Source organism: Anas acuta, chromosome 17, assembly GCF_963932015.1.
Source record: "Anas acuta chromosome 17, bAnaAcu1.1, whole genome shotgun sequence".
In the NCBI taxonomy this organism is placed as follows: Eukaryota; Metazoa; Chordata; class Aves; order Anseriformes; family Anatidae; genus Anas; species Anas acuta.
Window position 1 is genome coordinate 302,699 of NC_088995.1, and position 19,695 is coordinate 322,393.

At 43.2% G+C, this 19,695-nt stretch overlaps 1 protein-coding gene and 1 long non-coding RNA gene across 5 annotated transcripts in view; one reads left to right on the forward strand and one right to left on the reverse strand.

The window, feature by feature from the left end:
* Window positions 1-19,695, forward strand: part of TTC28 (tetratricopeptide repeat domain 28) — a 154,901-nt gene that overhangs the window by 39,745 nt on the left and 95,461 nt on the right. The window contains exon 1 of one of the 4 annotated variants that reach the window (XM_068654148.1): window positions 6,549-6,768. The exons of the other annotated variants lie outside the window; for them this stretch is intronic. Within the exon in view, the coding sequence (XP_068510249.1) occupies window positions 6,742-6,768 (27 nt within the window). The 5' untranslated portion in view covers window positions 6,549-6,741. Of the gene's footprint in view, window positions 1-6,548; window positions 6,769-19,695 lie in introns of those variants that run through there. 4 annotated transcript variants of the gene reach the window in all.
* On the reverse strand, window positions 4,651-6,322 carry LOC137841356 (uncharacterized). The gene is made up of 2 exons (XR_011088584.1): window positions 5,630-6,322; window positions 4,651-5,137 (listed from the first exon to the last, which is right to left on the reverse strand). It is a non-coding gene; the product is annotated as an uncharacterized lncRNA (long non-coding RNA).

A 19,695-nucleotide genomic window follows, 5' to 3' on the forward strand; every position in this document is an offset into this window, starting at 1 on the left:
TAGATGAAGTTCCCCTGCCTCTTCTAATTTACCTCTCTACTTTATTATTTCCTCATGGATGGCTTTATGCTAATTTGTTCATACATAATCTCTGTATACTGATCATTTAGAAAAATGTGTTTTTTCTGAACTTCCATCTGTCAAAGACAAAAAGTATATACTGTTGTTTTCTCCATGGTAGATGCTAGAGCATCCCAGAATCATGAAGATAATATCTTAATTTAAAGGGGCTTCATTAAGTGTCATATTTGTTGAATGCAAAAATGCAAGCAAAATACGATTTATTTTTAGTACAGGGCAGGATAACAGGCACATATGATGTAAATTGTAGCAGAGGAAAAACGAACTTTGGACAGGAATTAATTTATTGAAGTAACATCTAACTTGAATGTGCCCTGACTGGTAAGCACTAGTGGCATAAATAAAAGAAGGTCATAGTCATTGCCCCCTTTGTCTAACTCTGCCAAGGGGTCACATTGCATCATGTGTTCTCTACCATCAGAAGCACAGACTCCGAATCTTCTGAAGTGGTTGGCAAACTCTTTATATTCAGGTTAAGACATCATTTTAGGTAGAACATGTGCTGTAATCTGTGGGTTTACATGTATCCCATTTTTTGCTATTCAGCTATTCATTGGAAAGCTGTCATGTGCCATCACTGGATAGGACTTATGTTTTCATTACTTTATTTATGATTTAAACAGAAGTGGTATCCCTCCAAGCACTGCCTAGAGATGAGCCTATTGTTCATGCGTGATACCTGTATTCCTGTGATTCCTACTGATTGGGTGACATCTGTGTTCCTGTGATTCGGGCACTGCTGCCAGCAGGTCCCCCTGCTCAGCACTGGTGGTGAGGCTGTGCCTGGAGCGCTGGGACCAGTCCTGGGCTCCCCTGTACAGGAGAGGTGGGCATATTGCACAGAGTCCAGCGAAGTGCCGTGAAGATCACGGAGGGGCTGGAACATCTCTCTGTGAGGGAAGGCTGAGAGAGCCGGGACTCCTCTGCCTAGGCAAGAGAAGGTTTGGGGGGATCTCATCAGTGTCAATAAATACATGAAGGGAAGGTGCAAAGAGGAACAAGCCAGGCTCTTTTCAGTGGTGCTCAGTGCCAGGACAAGAGGCAACGGGAATGAGCTGAAACACAGGACTTCCTCTGGTGTCAGGAAACGCTTTTTTTCTGATAGGATGACTAAGCACTGGCACAAGTTGCCCAGAGAGGTTGTGGAGTCTCCCTCTGTGAAGATACTCAAAAGTCGGCTGGGACATATTCCTGGGCAATTGGCTGTTGATAGCCCTGCTTGAGCAGGGTTTGGAGCAGATGACCTCCAGAGGTGTCTTCCAACCTCAGCTGTTCAGTGATTCTGTGGTTTATTGCTTACGGACAAACTGCAGCCTCCAGGGTTCCCACAAAGTGATCCAGGTGCTAAATAAGAGTATGCTTTTCTGGTTTAGCCATGTCTGTTTTCATTCTAAAATTTGTATTTTTCAATAAACGGTAATGGTTTAAACTGCTGATGGCTAAAATGCACGTCCTGTAGTACAGTTGGGGTTGCTTGGCAACGAGAAGGAGCAGCTTCTGCATGCAGGAACAAAACCATCCTCTGAAATCACTAGCATGTGAAATGGGAGCGTTTCCTCACAGAACTGCAGCGTTTGGGAACAATTCTTGGAGATGTAAGGGAATATTGTGAATATTTGAACATGGAACAAAATTGTGGTTGTCTGTGAATTCAGCTACTTATATTCACAAATACTTATTTCTAAATTCCCCATGCGTGAGGTCTTCCTCTCCTTGACCTGGCAGCACTTTCTGTGAATTCGCTGATCTAATCCTTGCTGATGGCTGCACAGCATTGTTGCCAGTCCTTTGGGTCCATCAGCACTGGCTGAGGAGGCATTGTGCAGTGCTGTGAAGCACAGCAGTGTGGCCGTGCCACACCAGTGCACAGACAGGCAAATGTGCCATGCGTTCGCTTGGTCTCTCTTGCTCTGACGTGCTTGTTTTCTTTCCCATGTGTGCCCCTCCTCTCTGTCTATTCCTCCTCCTCTTTCTCCTCCTTCCCCTTACCCTGCAGCCCCTTTGGAGAACTAGAGTGTAACTTGTAATTTTTTTTGTGTGTTTTTATTTATTTAATCACCTTAATCTGTACAAAAGGAGAATCCCATAAAACTGAACTTCATAGGCACAGGATGCTTCTGCTTTTCCAGTGCGGGGAAGCTACTTCTGCCTGTGTCCAGTCTGAAACAGCAGTGCAGATTAAACCGGAAGCCTCATCTGAATGAGGTCAAGCTGTATTTGTAGTTTTTTGATCAAATTAACAGTGTTGCTAAAGAAAGAGCAAATTTCCTTAACATCTGTTTTATATTACTATTCTCCTCCTCTTAGGTGTTTATTTTTTTTTCTGTGCTCAAAGCCACTTGACAGCTAGAATCCAGGTCTGCTAGAATCAGGGTCTGCAGCTTGCAGGTGTTAGGAAAAAAAATGAAGTCAGCAAGGTGTTTACAAGAATCTCAGTTTTAAGGGCAGAAAGGCAAAAGCTCTTAACACTGGCTAGTTCTTTTCACCTACAATTTGGTCTTGATCAAATTATAGTTGTCTCCATAGCAGCAGTACTTGTGCTTGCTATGGAAGGAAGGAAGGGGAAGTCGTAATTAAAACCAGGTCCCAAATGTGTGTGTTCTTTTTTCTGGTCAGAATCATACAATGACACAGCTGAAGCTTCTTTGGCCAGTAACAGTCACAATGAACAGATAGAAAGCAACCACCTTCCTTGGTACGATACAGTTAAAATTTAGAATATATTCCCTACCCGATAAACTATAGAAATACATGTTTTTCCGTGAGACTATCACATAAATATTTTACTAGCACATCATGACATTTAAATAATGCATCTCTTCAGAAAACAGCACTAGCCAGCAAATTTCTATTCGTGACTGAAACCTTCATCCTTAAGCTTCTTGATCTGGAATTTCCTCAGTAAATAATTAGCTTTTCCCATGCAAATAAAGATGGATTTGCCCCCCCCCCGGATTTATTTCTGAATATTTTAAATTTAAGCATAATTGTGTGCTTCTGAAGAATCAGGGTGCCATACCATGTGAGTTTAGTTATTTCTCCACATTTTGTTGCTCTTTGTCCCTGCTACAGATGAGTTTGAATGGCTATTCTGTTAATAAGAGGCTCACCCTGGTGTAGGCAGAACTCTTTCTTGTTCCTCATGTGGAAACCTGTAAACTATTTGTTTTCTGTATGCATAGTCTTTGTTAAGGTGTTGGGCACTGAGTGTGCTGGGCTTGCTTGGGATGGTGTTGATGTTCTTCACAGCAGATCATACAGTACTTTGTTTTGGGTTTGTGACCAAAATAGTGTTGATAGCACACCAGTGTTTTAGCTATTGCTGAACCATAGCTACACAGCATCAAAGCCTTCGCTGTTTCTCAATCTGTGATAATGCTCATTTCCTTGCAGCTTCTCTATCTATTATTTGTGGATATGCATGCATAAATACTTAAATTGACGACGGAGATGCCAGAAGAGTCTCTTGCTATGCTGTGAAAGGAAAGACGATGAAACAGGGCAGTATGCTGTTCACTTTTCTGTGATACAAAGCATGGAATACAAGACATGTAATTCTAAAAGGAGTCATGAAGTGTATAGTCCCATTTGTTTCACAAGGGATGAAAGGATGGAGTTTTATCGCAAGACTTGGTCCATTAAAAGACAACTGCCTTATCTGGGGGCAAAAGCCCCAAATGAGGTGGAAAATTGACACATGCGTTTGCATATGACCTGTAAGAATACATATATATATATATATATATATATATATATATATATATATATATATATATATATTTAATGCATGTGTATGTCTTGTTCATTTCTGCAATGAAAGCAAATTTTTGGTGGGAACTTTTGCTACCTCTTTCTGCTTGTCAATGATCTGTGTTGGGCAAATAACATTATAAACTAGACCTACTTTATGAAGAAAATACTTTAAAAAGTGTGTCTAGAAGTCTGGGTGATGAGTAACAAGGAATAAAGCAGACCATTCCATGTCCCTTGTTCCCTGTGACTAGCATGGAAGAGAGATCTGTGCAGAAATCCATTCCCTACAGGCTCTAGTTCAGGTGCCAGCACTTGAGAGGGGATTCAGCATCATAACAAGATTAGCCTTAATCTTGTATTGACATATTTGATCATTTCAGGGTACCAATGAATAACTTGTAATTAGTGACAGGCACCTGCAGTCCCCAGAAAATTCACCTTGGATGGCCAGCTCCCTCCCTTGCCCCACCAGCTTAATGAATCCACTTTATGGTGATGCAGTTCTCTTGACTAAGAGGAATTTCTTGAAACAGATTAATCTGAAAAAGACACTTTATTTTTTTTTTTCTTTGATTTGTAAGAATGGCATCTAATATCAGATATTTCTTAATTACACACCAATTTCTTCTAAGTCCTTAGGAGAAGATGGACAGGTATTTGGTGCAATGTACTGGACTGTCATCTCCACAGTCCCAATTTTATAAATGCCAGTAAATCAGGGAAAGGGAACAAAAGAAAAGTATGGGTGTAGTTAATCATTTTCCTAGCAGACTTTATGCTAACCAACCAAAATGATGACTACTATGCACTCCTGAATATTGGAAGGGATAAAATATGTTTATTCATTACTGATGTATGCTTGGAAGAGAAAACTCTGCTGACTCCAGAGGTATGGTCCATTCACTCACAATGAATTTGCAATACTGTTTCTTACTGAGAAAATGCACAGAGCCTATCATAGGTTACTGCCATATGAGGCATCGTCCTATACAGGGACTGATGGCACATGGCTCTCTACACACACGCAGTATTTTGAGCCAAGGATGATGGGGAGGGAGAAGCTGATTGCTACTTTTCAGCCACTTCACTGTTAATGAACTGAGACGCGTTTAACTGTGATGGACCAACATTGTCTTCCCCTTTGCGTTCGTATTCATGCACAACGTGTCCAATGATTGAGACTGAACTTTACAAAGCCCTAGTACTTGAATTTTACTGGAGAAAATGAATCAATTCACTTTGAAATGGACGTGAGAATTTCCTTCTGGTAATGGAGATGACTACATACTGAGTAGCTTCCAAGCTGGGAAAAGAAACAGAGACTTAAAAAACAAACAACAACAAAACAAACAAAACAAACAAACAAAAAAAAACCATAGTGTTTTCTTTAATTGTAAAGAATTCAGATAATTGATTTTGAAAGAGTGAATAATGTTTACCATTTCTTCAGATACCAGGCATTTATAGTGCCTTTATTCTGGATATTTTCTCTGGCTTTGAAAATCGTGTCAACATTTTTTTTTTTCTAAAGCAGGAGAAAAAATATAGCTGAAATGCCAATCACTGAAGGAGTAAGAATTAAGATTGAGTCAACCAGCTTGCTCCCTTCTGTGATGAGTTTGTATGCACACCTCCTGCTTTCCTTCCTGTTAATTATCTTTACTCAGGAGGAATTTCAGAAACCTCCTGTTGATCGTGTCAAAACAATACATTTTGCAATCTGTTCATGAATTAAATTAAGCTTCGTTCTGACAGCATCAATGGTAAATGACGCTGTCTGATTCTGAGCACTTACTTTCTTTACTGCAATATTACTTTATATCTTCAGCATTGCCAGAGGGAGCTGCAGGAGGCCGCCTGCCCCTTGTGCTCCTCGCTGCTGCTGGGTTGCGGCAGCTCTCGGATCGGCGGCGTTTTGAGCCAGGGGTCAGTGTCTGCGTGCCCAATGGCTCCTGTTATGCCGGCAGAGGACTGAAAGCACTTGGGTCTTTTTGAACTCTGGGGCTTGTTTTCCTTGTCTCGCCAGCACTTGCCGTGCTGTTGCGTCCTTTGTTCTGGAGCTGCCGTCTGATCTGTGTGCGCGTCCTGCCCCTGCTGGGAGGGAGGTGGCGCGCATCCCCTCAGCGCCTCTGCTAGCGGCAGTTCTGTGACTTCTCCCCCCTGCTGGAGCTCCGCGTGTCCGAGCCCGGCGCTCTGGCCGCGGGGCAGCGCCTCGCTGCCCTCCTGCTGCCGGCACCCGCGGGGCGGGGCGCGGAGCTGCGGGGGCGGCCGCCGAGTGCCCGCACGGCGGGGATGCGGGGTGCTGACGCCGCCCGTATCGCTTTCGTTTGTCGTCGCTTCCTTTCCAGAGAATCCCAAATTCCAGAAGTAATTCCGCGGCAGCCTGCAGATAATTCCCAGTTGGAATTACCGGAGCAATTCCGCCTCCGCGCGCGGGCCCGGGCCGCGGCACCGCCCCGTGGGACGGGGGGGGGAGGGAGGGAGAGACAGAGAGAGGGAGAGACAGAGAGGGAGGGTCTGCCGGGGGCGGGCCCGGGGGGCGGGCCCGGGCAGGGGGGGGGGGGGGGAGCTCCGCCGCAGCCCGCGCCCCTCTCCGCCCCCGTGCGTGGCGGGGCCGTGGGCGGCGCCGGGCCGGGCCGGGGTCTGGCCCCACACGCGGCGCTGGGCGGCCGCGCGCTGCGCCCGGGCGCTGCGGGTCCGCGCGGGCCGCGGGCGTGAGCGGTGCCGGCGGGGCCGGCCGAGCAGAGCCCCGCTCCCGTGGCCCGCGCGGCGGGGCCGGCTCCTCTCCCGCGGGCGGCGCGGGCCGGGCGGCGGGGCCGGGCAGCATGAGCGGGGGCTGCGGCCCCGCTGCGCTCGCCGCCGGCGCCCGAGCGCGACCTTGATGCTCTCCGTCCCCGCTCTACAAATATGATGAAATGGCAGCCCCGGAAGAAGGTGGGTGGCGAAGCGGCTCCCCCGGGGGGCGCCCCGCGACGGAGCCGGCCCCGGGATCGGCGCCGCCCCTGCCCCTCGCCCGCCGGCCGCTCGCTGCCCGCCGGCTGCCGCCGCCCCGCCCCGCCCCGGGGCCGCAGCCTCGGGCCCGCTCGCCCCGCGCCCGCGGAGCGCCCCGCGCGGGCCGTTCCCTAACGCGGCTGCTCGCGCGGAGCGGCGCCGGGCAGCGGCCGTGCCACGGCGCGGGGGGCGCCCCGGGAGGGGCCGGCCCGCACCGAGCGGCGCCGTGGTTGCGGGCGGCCCGGGGGCCGGGGCTGCTCGCTGCGGGCCGCTCCGCAGCGCCACGGCCGCGCGGCGGCTCCGGCGGCTCGGTGCGTAGCAGGACGTTTTTTCTACCGCGCTTGGCAGCGCTTTTTATTGACATTCTTTTCAGGGAAAATCTCGCAAGCTGAATGCGCTGCGCGGCTCCTCCTCAGCAGTGACCCCCTGCTCCCGGCAGCTGTGGGCTGTTGCACGTTTTCTGGTGTGGTTTTTCGTTGGTTTGTTTGTTTGCTTGGAAAAACCTGCTCGAACCAGCAGGGCTGCTTCTTTCTTTGTAGCATGGTGCCTGATGCTGTGTTTTACATCAGGGAAGAAATAGGAATCACATGCGAAATGCATGAGAGCACCTCTTGCTTTGAGCACTGGACACCGCAGTAAGCAGTGCTTCAGAAGGTCCCGACCAGAGGGTGCATTGCCGCTGCATCTCTGAGGAACCTGTCAAGCTTAGTGTTGCTGATCCCTCATCTCTGCTCAGCTTTTCTGAAGCTGTTCCTTTAGTTGTTTTCAAGCGGGCAATTACTTACTGTGAGAGTTCTTATTTCAAGTCGTTGTATCTTCAACAGAATAAAGAGATGATGGGCAAGCTCCACGGGAGTTTCTGTATGTTTTCCAAGCTTCTCTGTGTCTTCCTTCAAATTAGTTTTAAGATGTCTACAAGCTATGGATTTTTAAATGTCTGCTTTTACTATTTTCAACTGAATGTGCAGTTACTCCTGTGGTTATGGCCATGGAAACCCCTCTAGGCCATGGTTACAGCAGTATCGGCTGAACCGCTGAAATATTATTCTTGGCTGCTGGCTGGACTCCTTGACTCTGGAAGATTCCGTTTCAAGTGTCAGGATTCACTCTGCAGTGCTGGCTCACCCGTTGTGCTTAAATCACAATGTCAGATGGCTTTTTTTTTCCCCTCTGCATTATTGTTTGTGTCCAGATAATGTTGATTTTAGGCAACCCAGATTGCTTGTGTGGAGGTTACTGGAGACAGCTTAATTCGTCTCAACTATGAAACATCTTATTAGTCTGAGTAAAAACTGATTCCTGTTCGTGCTGTGATGTGATGGAAACTATGTTCGTGTTGGAATAGGTTCTGTATTCAGCTGTAGTACTGTACCAATAAAATCTCGGCAGAGATTGAGTTTATTTTGTCGTTATTGCCAGCATACTCACGTGAGTGTAGCCAGGATTTCTGCTGGCCTGGCCCGAGTGCCTTTGTAGTGTTGCAGTCATGTGCTTTACAGAGCAGTTTCAAGAAAATGACTCATACAAACCGCTCAGGAACGGCACTGCTGTTCCATTTGTTAATAGGAAGATCGATGCAGTTTTCACAAAACGAGAAAGCAAGTTTAGTAGCTAGTGTGCCTATAGCCCTTGGTCATTTATAGCTGCTGGTCATTTCTGATTAACAGTTTTCCCGTCTTTCACTGTTAAACTATCCAAAAATGAGAGCTGTAAATGTAAAAGCTGTGCATGTGTGCTGCTGTACTAAATTAGGAGTCTTGTTTGTTTTATTAGGTTTGTACTCATGTTCTTTTGCTTTTCCTTTTTTCTTTTGTTCTTCTTCATTAAATGTTTAAGGTGTTTTTGTTCATTGAGGAATTATTGCTTTTACAACCATCAAACTGTGCAGCATAGGGACTGAATGCAGTTTATTCACCCTGCATGTAAACCTAGATGAAACTCCTTTGTTTGGTGGTACTGATAAGCAGCTATCATCCATGCTGCACAAGGTATTATGTGGCCTTCAGCTGATGTGCAGAAAGGTTTTGTGTGTGACTAAAATAGTGTTTTGTCATAACTCATGTATGTTTTTTGACATTTAGAACATTATTATTGTTTGTTATTTTTTTCCCTGTACATCAGAATTAATAAAGAGTCTTCATGTGGACTTTCGCCACTTGCCTCTGACTCCGTTTCCCTTCAGGTCTCCCCTTATCTGTCAGTGGCACCTCTGTCTAGCCGGGGCCAATTTGAAGCGAGGTTGGTGAGGATTGCCTGGGCAACACTGTCGCTGGAATGCATTTCTCTGGCAAATGGTTAGCGGGCCCAAAAGCTGCTAGAGTTGGGGTGGGGGAACAGGCAGATGGGGGGGTTGCCAGTGCATTGTATAAGAATGGCGCATACAAATTCAAAAAACAACAAGAAAGAAACCATCATACAATCAAAACGGAACCATAGGTGTAAATCTAACTGAAGTGGTTGTCACCTTAAAGATTCCTCTTACTTACAGTATACAGCAGCTAGAATGAATTGTATGTGCAAACACGGGGACCAGGAACAGAAATAAAAATGACTAGAGCCTAAATAGAACAAACCAAATTCATTCTGGGAGTTCTAAAGCAGAGTGGAAAAGTTCAGGCGTTCCTCACAACAGTTGAATTCTGTGTCTGAGCTATGTTTTGAGTTGTGAATTTGAGCTAAGTGTCAAAGTTTAAACTAAGACTGAATTGAAAACAACATTATAAGTGTAGATTCTCATCATCTCCAGAGGAGGTTTCTAGCAAATCAGGGTGCTAAGGGACCTGCAGTTCTATGTGTTCTGTTGTCCACCATGCCTACAATACAGATACTCACAGATGTGCATATTCACTGTGTGGTTCTAACGCCAGTGTTTAAGTGGGACTTTTCTATTCCTTTTTGGCTGAGAGCACAGGGTATATTTTGTGGAGCTCAGTTATCATTCATATTCATTCCTGTGTAAAGCAGAACTGTGCTGCTGCTGAGTGCTCTGGGTTCTTTAATGTAGACACAGCTTTGGACAGTATATGTGGAAGATGTATTATATCACAGAGAAATACCCTTACAGGCTGTGCCAGCACGGAAGGTTTCATAATAGTCTGTGGAACAGCCAGGCACTATGATGACAAATGCTGAAAAAACATCTGCAAGTAAAGGAAAGGTGTACATCCAACCCCCCCACACACCTCCCCACCGGCCCCTATTCTGACATCACTGAAATAAGTGCTAATGATTTTATTAATTAGTGGACTTGGAGCTCGGCTAATGTAATCAAATGAATCCATTTAAAGTAATTCCTAACAAGCTGACAGATAAAGTTACACAGGCTTTATGTTCAGCATATGAGATACTCAAGGGGTGTCCAGATAACAAGTTAATGCTGATGTAAAAGCAAAAGATAAGTGGAAAGAACTGAAAGTGGAAGATACTCTTTTGAAAATCCTTTTTCAGCCTTTTAGTGATGTTTAAAAATTCTGTATTGTCTGAATTACGTTGATGACAGAATGTAGGGGATGATCTTCAGAAATGGGAATAATTTCTGACTTTAGCAAATCCCTACATGGATTTTTTTTTTTTTTTATTTACCACTGCCAGTGCAATGAAAACTCCGAAAATCCTTGTGAAAACACAGTAACATAGTGTGTACTACGAAACCCCCAGATTCCCGTTACTTTACAGTTTGAGCTTCTTACTGTTTCCTGGAAAGGTCCTTATTTCAAGAGCTGACAAAAGAGGTTAAAAATGAGCATACAGTTGCACAAGAACAGCAGTGTGAGTGAAAGTGAAATAAGAGGATGTGATACTCAGCAAAAGTAAGAACATATTCTGTTGGCATAGATATGAGTCGTGTATCATATGCGTGTGTTCCAGTTGTTGTGGCTGCCAAGTCAAAGCAAAACTTGAAGTGTGGCCTGTGTGGTGTGCAGGTAGGAAGCCTTTTCAGTGTGGGGAAGACTGGAGAAGATCATAAAGTGAGTAAATGGGGCAAGGAAATTAATGTAACTAGACTGTCTTGTCTTGGTTAGTTCTTCCCCTGCTTGGAGAGGATGTGCTATGTATTTTTAACTTGAAACTTGGAGTATTGGTTTGAGAGGAACAGCTAAGCATGTGAGTATGAAAAAATACAGGGGAAAAAAAAAGTTAAAAATGGTGGCAGCATTTGTCCTGGAATACTTACTAGAGCACTAAGTGTAACTTAGATTCTTGCTAAAGGCAAGGCTCCATAGCTTACCTGATCTAAGCACATGCTGCGGTAGTTCTTTCTCCCCCCCTCCGCCCTGGGCTGCACAGTACCTCTCAGACCTTGTGTTGGTTCTGATGCCTGTGTGGTTGCACACTGAGCTGGTCCGTCAGGCTGAACCATTTGAAAGCCAACCCATTGAAAACATGTTTAGATGTCTGGAGGCTCAGCTCCTTCAGCAGTTCACCACGCTAAGTGGGTCTGTGCTGCTCCAGTTCCTCCAGTTCAGGGCTGAGCAGGAGCCCTGCTGCTTGGTCTCACGGCAGCTTCCCTGGCTTGGAAGGAGAGGGGAGCAGATGCCAGAAGGCATAGGGATGCTCACAGCAGCGTTGTTATTTAACACTTGGCTGCACAGAAGTTATTCTAGCCCAGGACCCTGAACAAATGTTTGCTGGGAGATTTTGCAGTGTCTAATAATGAACTATTCATGTACTAGTGGCTTTGGGACTGCTAGACAAACAGATACTCAGGAGTCCTTTCAGCACTGATTTGAATCAAGAAGCTTGGGGAAGAAGGTCAAGAGACCAAGGGACTTGTCCTGGGGATGGCATAGTGGTTTTCATTTGAGAAAAACAGACTTCAAGGCTGCCCTGGAGATAGAAGTGAGGTGCTTTCATTCGACCCTAAATTCAGTTCTACCATGAAACCTGTTTTCCAGGGAGTCTGTGAGTTCTTGAGGAGCATCCCTGAGAAAAAGCAAGCTTTCTCTTTCTCATGGGTGCACATGTGCACACTTACAAACATACCAAACAACTTAATAATCAGTATTTCCCAGTTTGAAAGGACAGCAATACTTCAGGATCTTTAGTGTGGTCTCTTTGTGCTTAGGTGGTAGAAGGTACTAATTTAGCTCTCAGAGCTATTGATTTTTATCACTGTTTTTCTAAGCTATGAAATGGACTTAGATGAGAAGAATATTTATTTTTTTATGCACTTTGTAGACTTCATTTTCTATGCATGCATAGGCAACTAAAGGTATCGTTGTACCTTCCTTTTAGCTTACAAAGCTGCACAATAGCAATGGAAAACAGTTATTAAGTGTTGCTCTTGCTGTTGTGATCTTTTTTTTTTTTTATGACAATGAGTAGCAAGTCGTGTTTTCATATAAAATGTCTTTTTTATTATATGGAAATGCTGCTATTCCTATCAAAGTTGCTTATTGTTCCTTTTATTATTTACTAGCTTGCTACATTTAATTGAGCTAAATGAGTATTGTAAGATGGGGCCACATGTGACATCTTTTTGCAAATTATGTTTGCATGCCTTTTCTGGGAGCATGAACAACTCCGTGACTTCAGCTATTTTAATAGCCCAGATCTAGACATGTTTAGTTTCTTGCCTGAAATTTACATGAACATGAAAATAAAGTTACACAGCTGAGATGAGGATGTTCATGGGATCTCACCTGGTCTGAAACTCTACAATCAGAGTTAAATTTTGTGACTTCAGTTACGAATAACTTTTGTCCCTTTAATGGAAAATAATTTGTAAAAGCACTTCGCTGTTGCAGTTAGCATACAAAGATGTTGAATCTTTCCTGGAGGCTCACTCCTTGTTTAGCCTGTGACAAACACAGCAGAGCATTTGGAGCACTGTGCTGTTGGAGCACTGTGCTGGTCAGTCTAGCTGCCCTGGAGCTGATGCCTGAAGAACCATGTGGGTGCCTCCCACTGTTGTCTGGGGAAGCCTAGTGCCTTGGGTGGCAGCGTTGTTTCCAAACTGGCTGTTTACGTCTTCCCTGTAAGCCAAAATGCTGGGATGTTAATGCAGAGATACCCAAACATGAAGCAGATTGCGTTTAGCTCAGTACTAACCAGTATAGATAGTCTGGCTCCTTGCTGCACTTCTGTAGGGAAGGCTGAAGTACAAAGATGCTCAGTGCATCTGAGTTCCAGTTGTCCCAGATCTTGTTTGGGTAGAGCTCTGTACTGGCCTCACCTTTGGGCACACATCTTGCTTGGAAAGTGCAGGCTCTTAAGCTTGGATTCTGTGATGTGGGAATGGTTGAGCAGTCCTTGGAGATAATTGAGCTGTGTTTGGGATTGTTATTTCAGGCACTTCTCTGACAGCTCTGCTGATACAGGACCTGAACAAAATCATGCATTTCCAGGAGCTGACTGAAGAAATCAGCCTCCTCCTCAAATTAGTTCTGATGCTATTTATTTGTAAAGAATCACGTTAAAACATATTCTGTACTAAGCTGCCATCAGAACAATAAAACAACTGACTGATCTCAAGGTAAACTATGCCTTTTTTTTTTTAAAAAAAAAAAAACAAAAACAAAACTTGTCATTACTATTTTCTTTCCTGTTAAGCTTATCTTCTAACCTGCCAGTTGATGAATATTAGCTCGTACACCTTAAAACCCAACTTTGAAATGGAAGGGAAGGCAACTGCATTGACATTGTTCCAAATATCTGCATTTCCCTGGCTAACTTGCTGTTTTATAACTTCCTTCATCAAACACTAGTAATACAGAATATCCATACGTCTGCCATACAGATAATTCTGAAGGGCTAACAATTTTGCCTTCTCTTAAAATGGAATCACACCTGACCAGCCATAAATTAACCTTTGTAAAACATTCTACTATTTTTACTCTTAAGTGGCAGGAAGGAGGGACTTAGGAGGCTGATACATAAAATATCCAGCTGTGTTATTCGTGTTAATTAGGACTTTGCAGACTGTTAGGACTTGGCATCATCCCATTTTCCACAGAAATGCTAATCTGTTATAGTTGGAGAGCCCTTTCATGAATTTCTGTACTCTAATCTTAGAACTTACTCAGACACAGACCCCTACCTACCATATCTGGGCAGTGAAACACCACTTCCAGTTTGCCAAATGTGGAGTGCATATGGCAGCATCTGTGCTCCAGAAGTTTTTAGTTTCTTGGCATGTCCCTGGTGTCTTCCTGGCTGTGGGAGTTCTTGTTTCATAGTTACACCTGTGAAGTACCAAAGGGCTGTAAAGCCAGGCATTTTGGCATAGTAGGGAATTTCTTAGCCACCAGTGCTGTTGCTGTTAAATAATGTTACAGTTGCAGGACTTTGAAAAACAACAGTCTTTGGAATAAAGCTTCCATTGCTCTGATCTTACCATCCCAGTGAGCTTTCCTTGGACCTTTGTGTAACAGAGTCTATTCTGTTTGTTTTTGTTTGTTTGTTTTTTTTAAAGTTTTCTTTAAAATTCAGCTTCTGTTCTTACTGTTACCTTCTAGATAGGAAATTTTGCAAAATAAATGCCCAGTGTTAGAACCAGCTGTTGTTGAATTAGATGAGGCACTTGTATGCCCTGTCATGGGCTTCTAGGCTTGCATAAAGCTCTTGCTATAAAATGGATAGACAACAGTTGCTATCATAGATGACATTCATAAAATAAAATTGGGTTTATGATTAGGCTTAATATTTCAATTCCAATTCTGTTGAATGTTAATCTATTTCTTCAAAGGAATCACTGAAGTGTGTTACAGGAAATTCTTTGCTCTCTTCAAAAAGATGTGTGTCCCAGTTTGCTTTGGATGTCAGTAATGAATTACATTGTCAGAGAGATTCCCCTAGGGAGTCTTTAAGATTGTTCTGCTCCAATTTTGTTAGAGTTACTTCAAAAATACAGACAATTTTTTTTTTAAGTTGTCTTTATATATATATTTATACACAAATACATGAAATATGTCCACTCAAAATTTCAAAATTGAGGGTAGCTCAAACAATCTGAGCATTAAATGCATCTTAGGTATTTTGGGTAATTGTTGTTATGATTGTCAAACCGCTTGGAGCAGAGGGAGTTGCACATGCAGCTAAAGTAATCTCCTCTGATGTTTTCAAAACTTTGTTTTCAAGTGTTTTTTTTTGTTCTTATACACCTCCCTTGCACTCCCCCAATAAGTTCAGCATTGCAGCAGAGATGCATCCTAGCTGGACCTGAGTACAAGAAGAAAAAAGTAGCTTGAGACTAGTGAATAGACAAGAGGAAGTGGATTAGAACACCTCCTTAGGTCTCTTGCAACCTGACTTATTCTGTAGTTTTATGAAATCGAAAGGCACACAGACAACTATATGGAGAAGGTGGCTTGGAAATTTCCAGAGGAGGTACATGGTTGGGGCCTGTGTTGTACAGTCCTAGTGTTGAAAGCCATGCTAGGCAGAGTGCACCAGCTGCAGGCCCTGCTTTATACGTTACTTGCAGTAGACTATGTAAGGCAGGTCTGTGCGTGCTCTTGTCTCTTGCCACATTGTTCAGCTTCTCCCAGTTGGCTTTGTACCTTCTGTGGACCCTGCCTGGCAGCCAGATCTCACAGAAGCTTGGCAGATAGGGTCACACAATCTCTAGCCTAGGTGAGAAGTAGCGACCGAAGAGGGGCTTTGTCCCTAGAGATTGTACAGTCTTTTCCTTTCTGCTTTTCAGTTACTTTAGTTGAAGCACTTTTATCTAACCCCAGTTCACTTCCTGCCATGGGTGAAAGTCTTACTGCAGTGCAGTTCCCAACCACCACACTGTTATGCATTTATATTCTGTTCCATCCTGCGTGTTTACTCTCCTTAAGCCACAGATGATGTACATCTACTGCTTTCTGTGTATGTTCAGCGCCAGCAATTACAGCGCCCTGATTTTTGTTGGGCCTTATGCAGGATTGTAGTTAGTAAACTAGTGAGGCACAAAGTAATTGAAGGGTCTGCAGCAGGGAATTATACTGGTGAAGCTGTGGTCACTCTCCCCCCCCTTCATCTGAATCTCCAACATCAGTGTGTCTGGCATGCACGTATCAGAGTGCAGCTCCCTGCCCCCCATTCGGGAAGTAGATTTAGAGACAGCCGTTTGTGCAAACCCCTCTAACACCAGGGCCGCCAACTTCTTGTCAGCATAGCTGCTGTCCTTGGAAAGTGTGGGGGTAAACTTCCATGTAGAAAGAGCTGAGAAATGATTTAGAAGTAATGTCTAACTTCTATCTGGGTTTTCTGAGATCTGATTATTGTAGCTCAGATTACATAAAGGAAGCAAACACCTTATTTTCAGGAAGCAAAGTTGGTCTTGCAGTAAGAGTTCCTATCCAGCTCCTGTGTTTTTCAGTGTTTTTGTTTGTTTGGTTGGTTGGTTTTTGTTTTCTCCAGTATGCCACCAGTTGTTAGCAACACAATAAAGAATAGATTTTGCAGGTTGTGTGAAAGGCAGATTGAGCTATAGGGTATTTTGTACTAAAGAAATGTGTTTGAACGCGAGCCAAAAGCTGTTATTTCCCTTTTCATCCATTAAAAAGATACATTAACAATGTCAATCAGCAGGCTTCGGAGGTTAGGCAAATGGAGTCAGTATCTGCCAATAAGATCAACAATTTAACACATCTCAGTATCAAAATTATATTAGAGAAATAAATTTACTGTATGGTCATAAACCGCAGCTATGCTTCAGCTCTGACTCTGAATGAGTACATAATATTTTGAAACCTGCATTGTTTTTATTGTTAAAAATAGTGTGATGACTTTTGCAATGGTTGAGAAGGAAGTCCACCTCTCATTTGTCATGCATTCTTTCTGTAATAATGAATGTTATTAAGGCCAACTATTAGAATTAGCAAAATCTTTCAGCATTAGCTCACAGCATATTACAGATCTTAGTGCAGTTGGTTGTATGATGATGATGTTTTTTCAAATACAGAATTCACTTTTGTTTTTCTTAAACTTTTATTCTATGGTATAGCTGGCAAAAATTAAAAGCATTTTATGAGGTCTGTATGTTGCTTTCCTTGCTAACTGGCAATATTTTCTGAGTGAATAGTAACAGTGATTTCAGCCCAGCAGGCCAATCTAGAACTCACCTGAGTTAGTGAAGAAACTCTCATCATCTTCAATAGCTGTTACATACAGGTCTGCCCTACCAATTTTATACCAGGAGTGCTAAAGTTGTAAATGTTAAATAGTGTATGTTCTGTTACTCACACTGTTGGTTAAGTATAGTGCCTCATTATACCTTGCCTTTCCTGTCTTTTAAGAAGAGAGTGATGTTTTTTTGGTTTGTGATTTATTTTTTTTTAATTGACTCTAGAGAAGTCTACAGTGTCTGTATAAAAGTTTTTTTTTGTTTGTTTGTTTTTTGTTTTTTTCCACCATTGCTCTTTAGAAAGCAAAAGTCTTGTGAGTTTTGTGATGATAGAAGTTTTGTACAGTTTAGTAATTCAAAAGAGATCATGTGGTATTTTGTTACAGGATACCAAATGAACATGGTGAAGATAACATTCCCACAGTTACGGTTTAGAGTTAGGGCTCTGGGACAAGAGCCTGACTTATGTAAATTCATTTCAAGGATAGCTGCTGTTTTGATTCATGTTTAGCATTTAGTCTGATTTGATGCTAAGGAAATGGACAAGATTTCAAACTTTTTTTTGGTAATAATTTAACAAAATAACTCTTCTTTCTCTGCCAATTAACTGGATATTGAATCAAGAATATTGAGGCTCTTTTACCCTTGTTTTTATGTGGAAGTGTTTTCTGAATCCAGTGATCTCCCTATTAGTACATTGATTCAAATTTCATATGAACTAATTAAGAACTGGGATGATCATGATTCTTTTAGTGGTGCTGAATTTTCACAGTGACTTTGGGAATAGATTAGGGGTTCCGGATGGCAAGTATTATTATATAATAATAATTACAATGTACTAATAGGGAGATCACTGGATTACTATATATTACTATGAAGTTCCCAGGATTGTGAGGAATTTGCTGTGTTTTTTTGTTTGTATGTTTGTTTTGTTTTTAATTAATATTCCTGTTTTGGCTTTGAAGCTGGATTGTTTCATTTGTCCTGCTTGGGGGATAAGATATCTAGATACTATGAAATAAAATTTTAAACATGTTATAGCACTTTGTGCTATAAGCAACTCGGCTGATCTAAATGTAAATGGTATAGGATTATATACTGGATTTGTTATAGTTTCCTAATTCTGCCTACCTCAGCACTTTCTCAGCAGTTAATTGCATCATGGCTTAGAGAAGCATTCCATAAGTTGCTGAGAAAAGCTTTGCTGAACTCCGACACACTTTCTTTAGTTACATAGCAAAAGGGCGCTCTGGTACTATTAGTAAGAAGGCACTCTAGTGGCCCAGTTACCATCTCATGCAGCCTTTTTCTTCTCTCCCAAAAGTTTTCTTCAAGGCACAGAAGTCTTGGAAAAGTAGGAATGCTTTTGGGGGCCCACTGTTACAGATGAAGTCTTGGCAGCAAAAATGCATATGTTTAGTTCCACCTGAGACAAGACTTGATGCCAGTGTGATTATAACTGGCTAGTTACAATTGTGCTTGAGTTTGAGATCCCTGGATACAGGCTGGATTGTTGTCATCTTATTCTCCATCTTTGCAGAGTCCAAACCACAAAAGCATTGGCAACTGCTGTGTCTCCTAGATGGCTTCTAGAATTCAACAAATGTTTTCATCTATTTATCTCAAGTCTCTCACTTAGTCTAGCTATCCGGTTTGTGCTTCTGCTGCAGCTGGAGCATTTGTTGTTTAGGCTCCGAGTCCTTCCATGATCAGAGCCGTGATTCCTCAGGCAGCAGCTTCATCGCATCCTCTGCTGCCATGGAGACGCGTCCCCGGCAGCCATTACAGCAGTGCTGAGATGGCGGCTCCTGCTGCTATGATTCCTGTCTGTGCTTCTGTCAGCATTTTTTCATGTTTGAATCCTGCTTTGATGAATTCCACCTCTTTGTGCACATAACACGGTACATTGTGCCCTCCTAGGCTTAGAGCCATTGGATGTAATGCTTTGCAGCCTCACAGAAGGCTCTCGCCTGTGAGGCTTTGCAGTCTCACAGCTCTCTCCTACTTTGATACCTGCTACCACTGAGATGCAGCAATTTTTAGTTGTTTCTGCCATCTGGAATTTGCGTAAGGCTTCTCCTGTCTTTCACATGATGTGTGAGAAGGCCAGGAGGTTGCATTCTACCCAGAGGAGAAGTGTTGGTGTGCACATTAGCGTGAAGTTGTGAGAGGGGTGGTGTAACCAGTCGGAATGAAGGATGGGTGATTCTGGGATGATTAGGGACTCAATGTTATCCCTCTGCATAAAATAGGAAGTTTTGTGAAACAGTCCTGTGGGTTATGGTAAAGGGTTATGGTATCCTTCATTGGAAATGTATTCTCTTAGCTGCTGTAAAGAAATATGCTGGTCAGACAGCACATCTGTGGAAAGAACTTAACTGGTATTTTCTTGTTACTTGTCAAATTTTTCTTAGTTTATGTATTTGCTCACTAGAAAGCGCACTAAGGGAAGTTGTCTAAAATGTTGAGGACTGGTGCTGTGCAGCAAAGAGTGTGTAAGGAATTAGAGGGAGCAGCAGAGAAGTTGTGTACACAGTTAAACTTTGAAAATAATTCCTGACTCATGTAAAAGTTAGGAGAGGATTATGATCTTCTGAGCCTCATAAATAGTGTTGTGAACATGGTAGAAAATAGTCAGAGAGGCTGTTCTGTCGGAAATTATGAAGTTTTTATTTTATTTTTTTCTTCAGTGACCAGAGAGTCTCAAGATTCAAGGTTTACTTTATTTTGGTCAGACTTGCAGTGGCAGGGCCTGTGATTTGTCTTCGTTAGGTAACTGGTGGTTACCAGTGGCTGGACTGCCTGAAGCAGGAGGT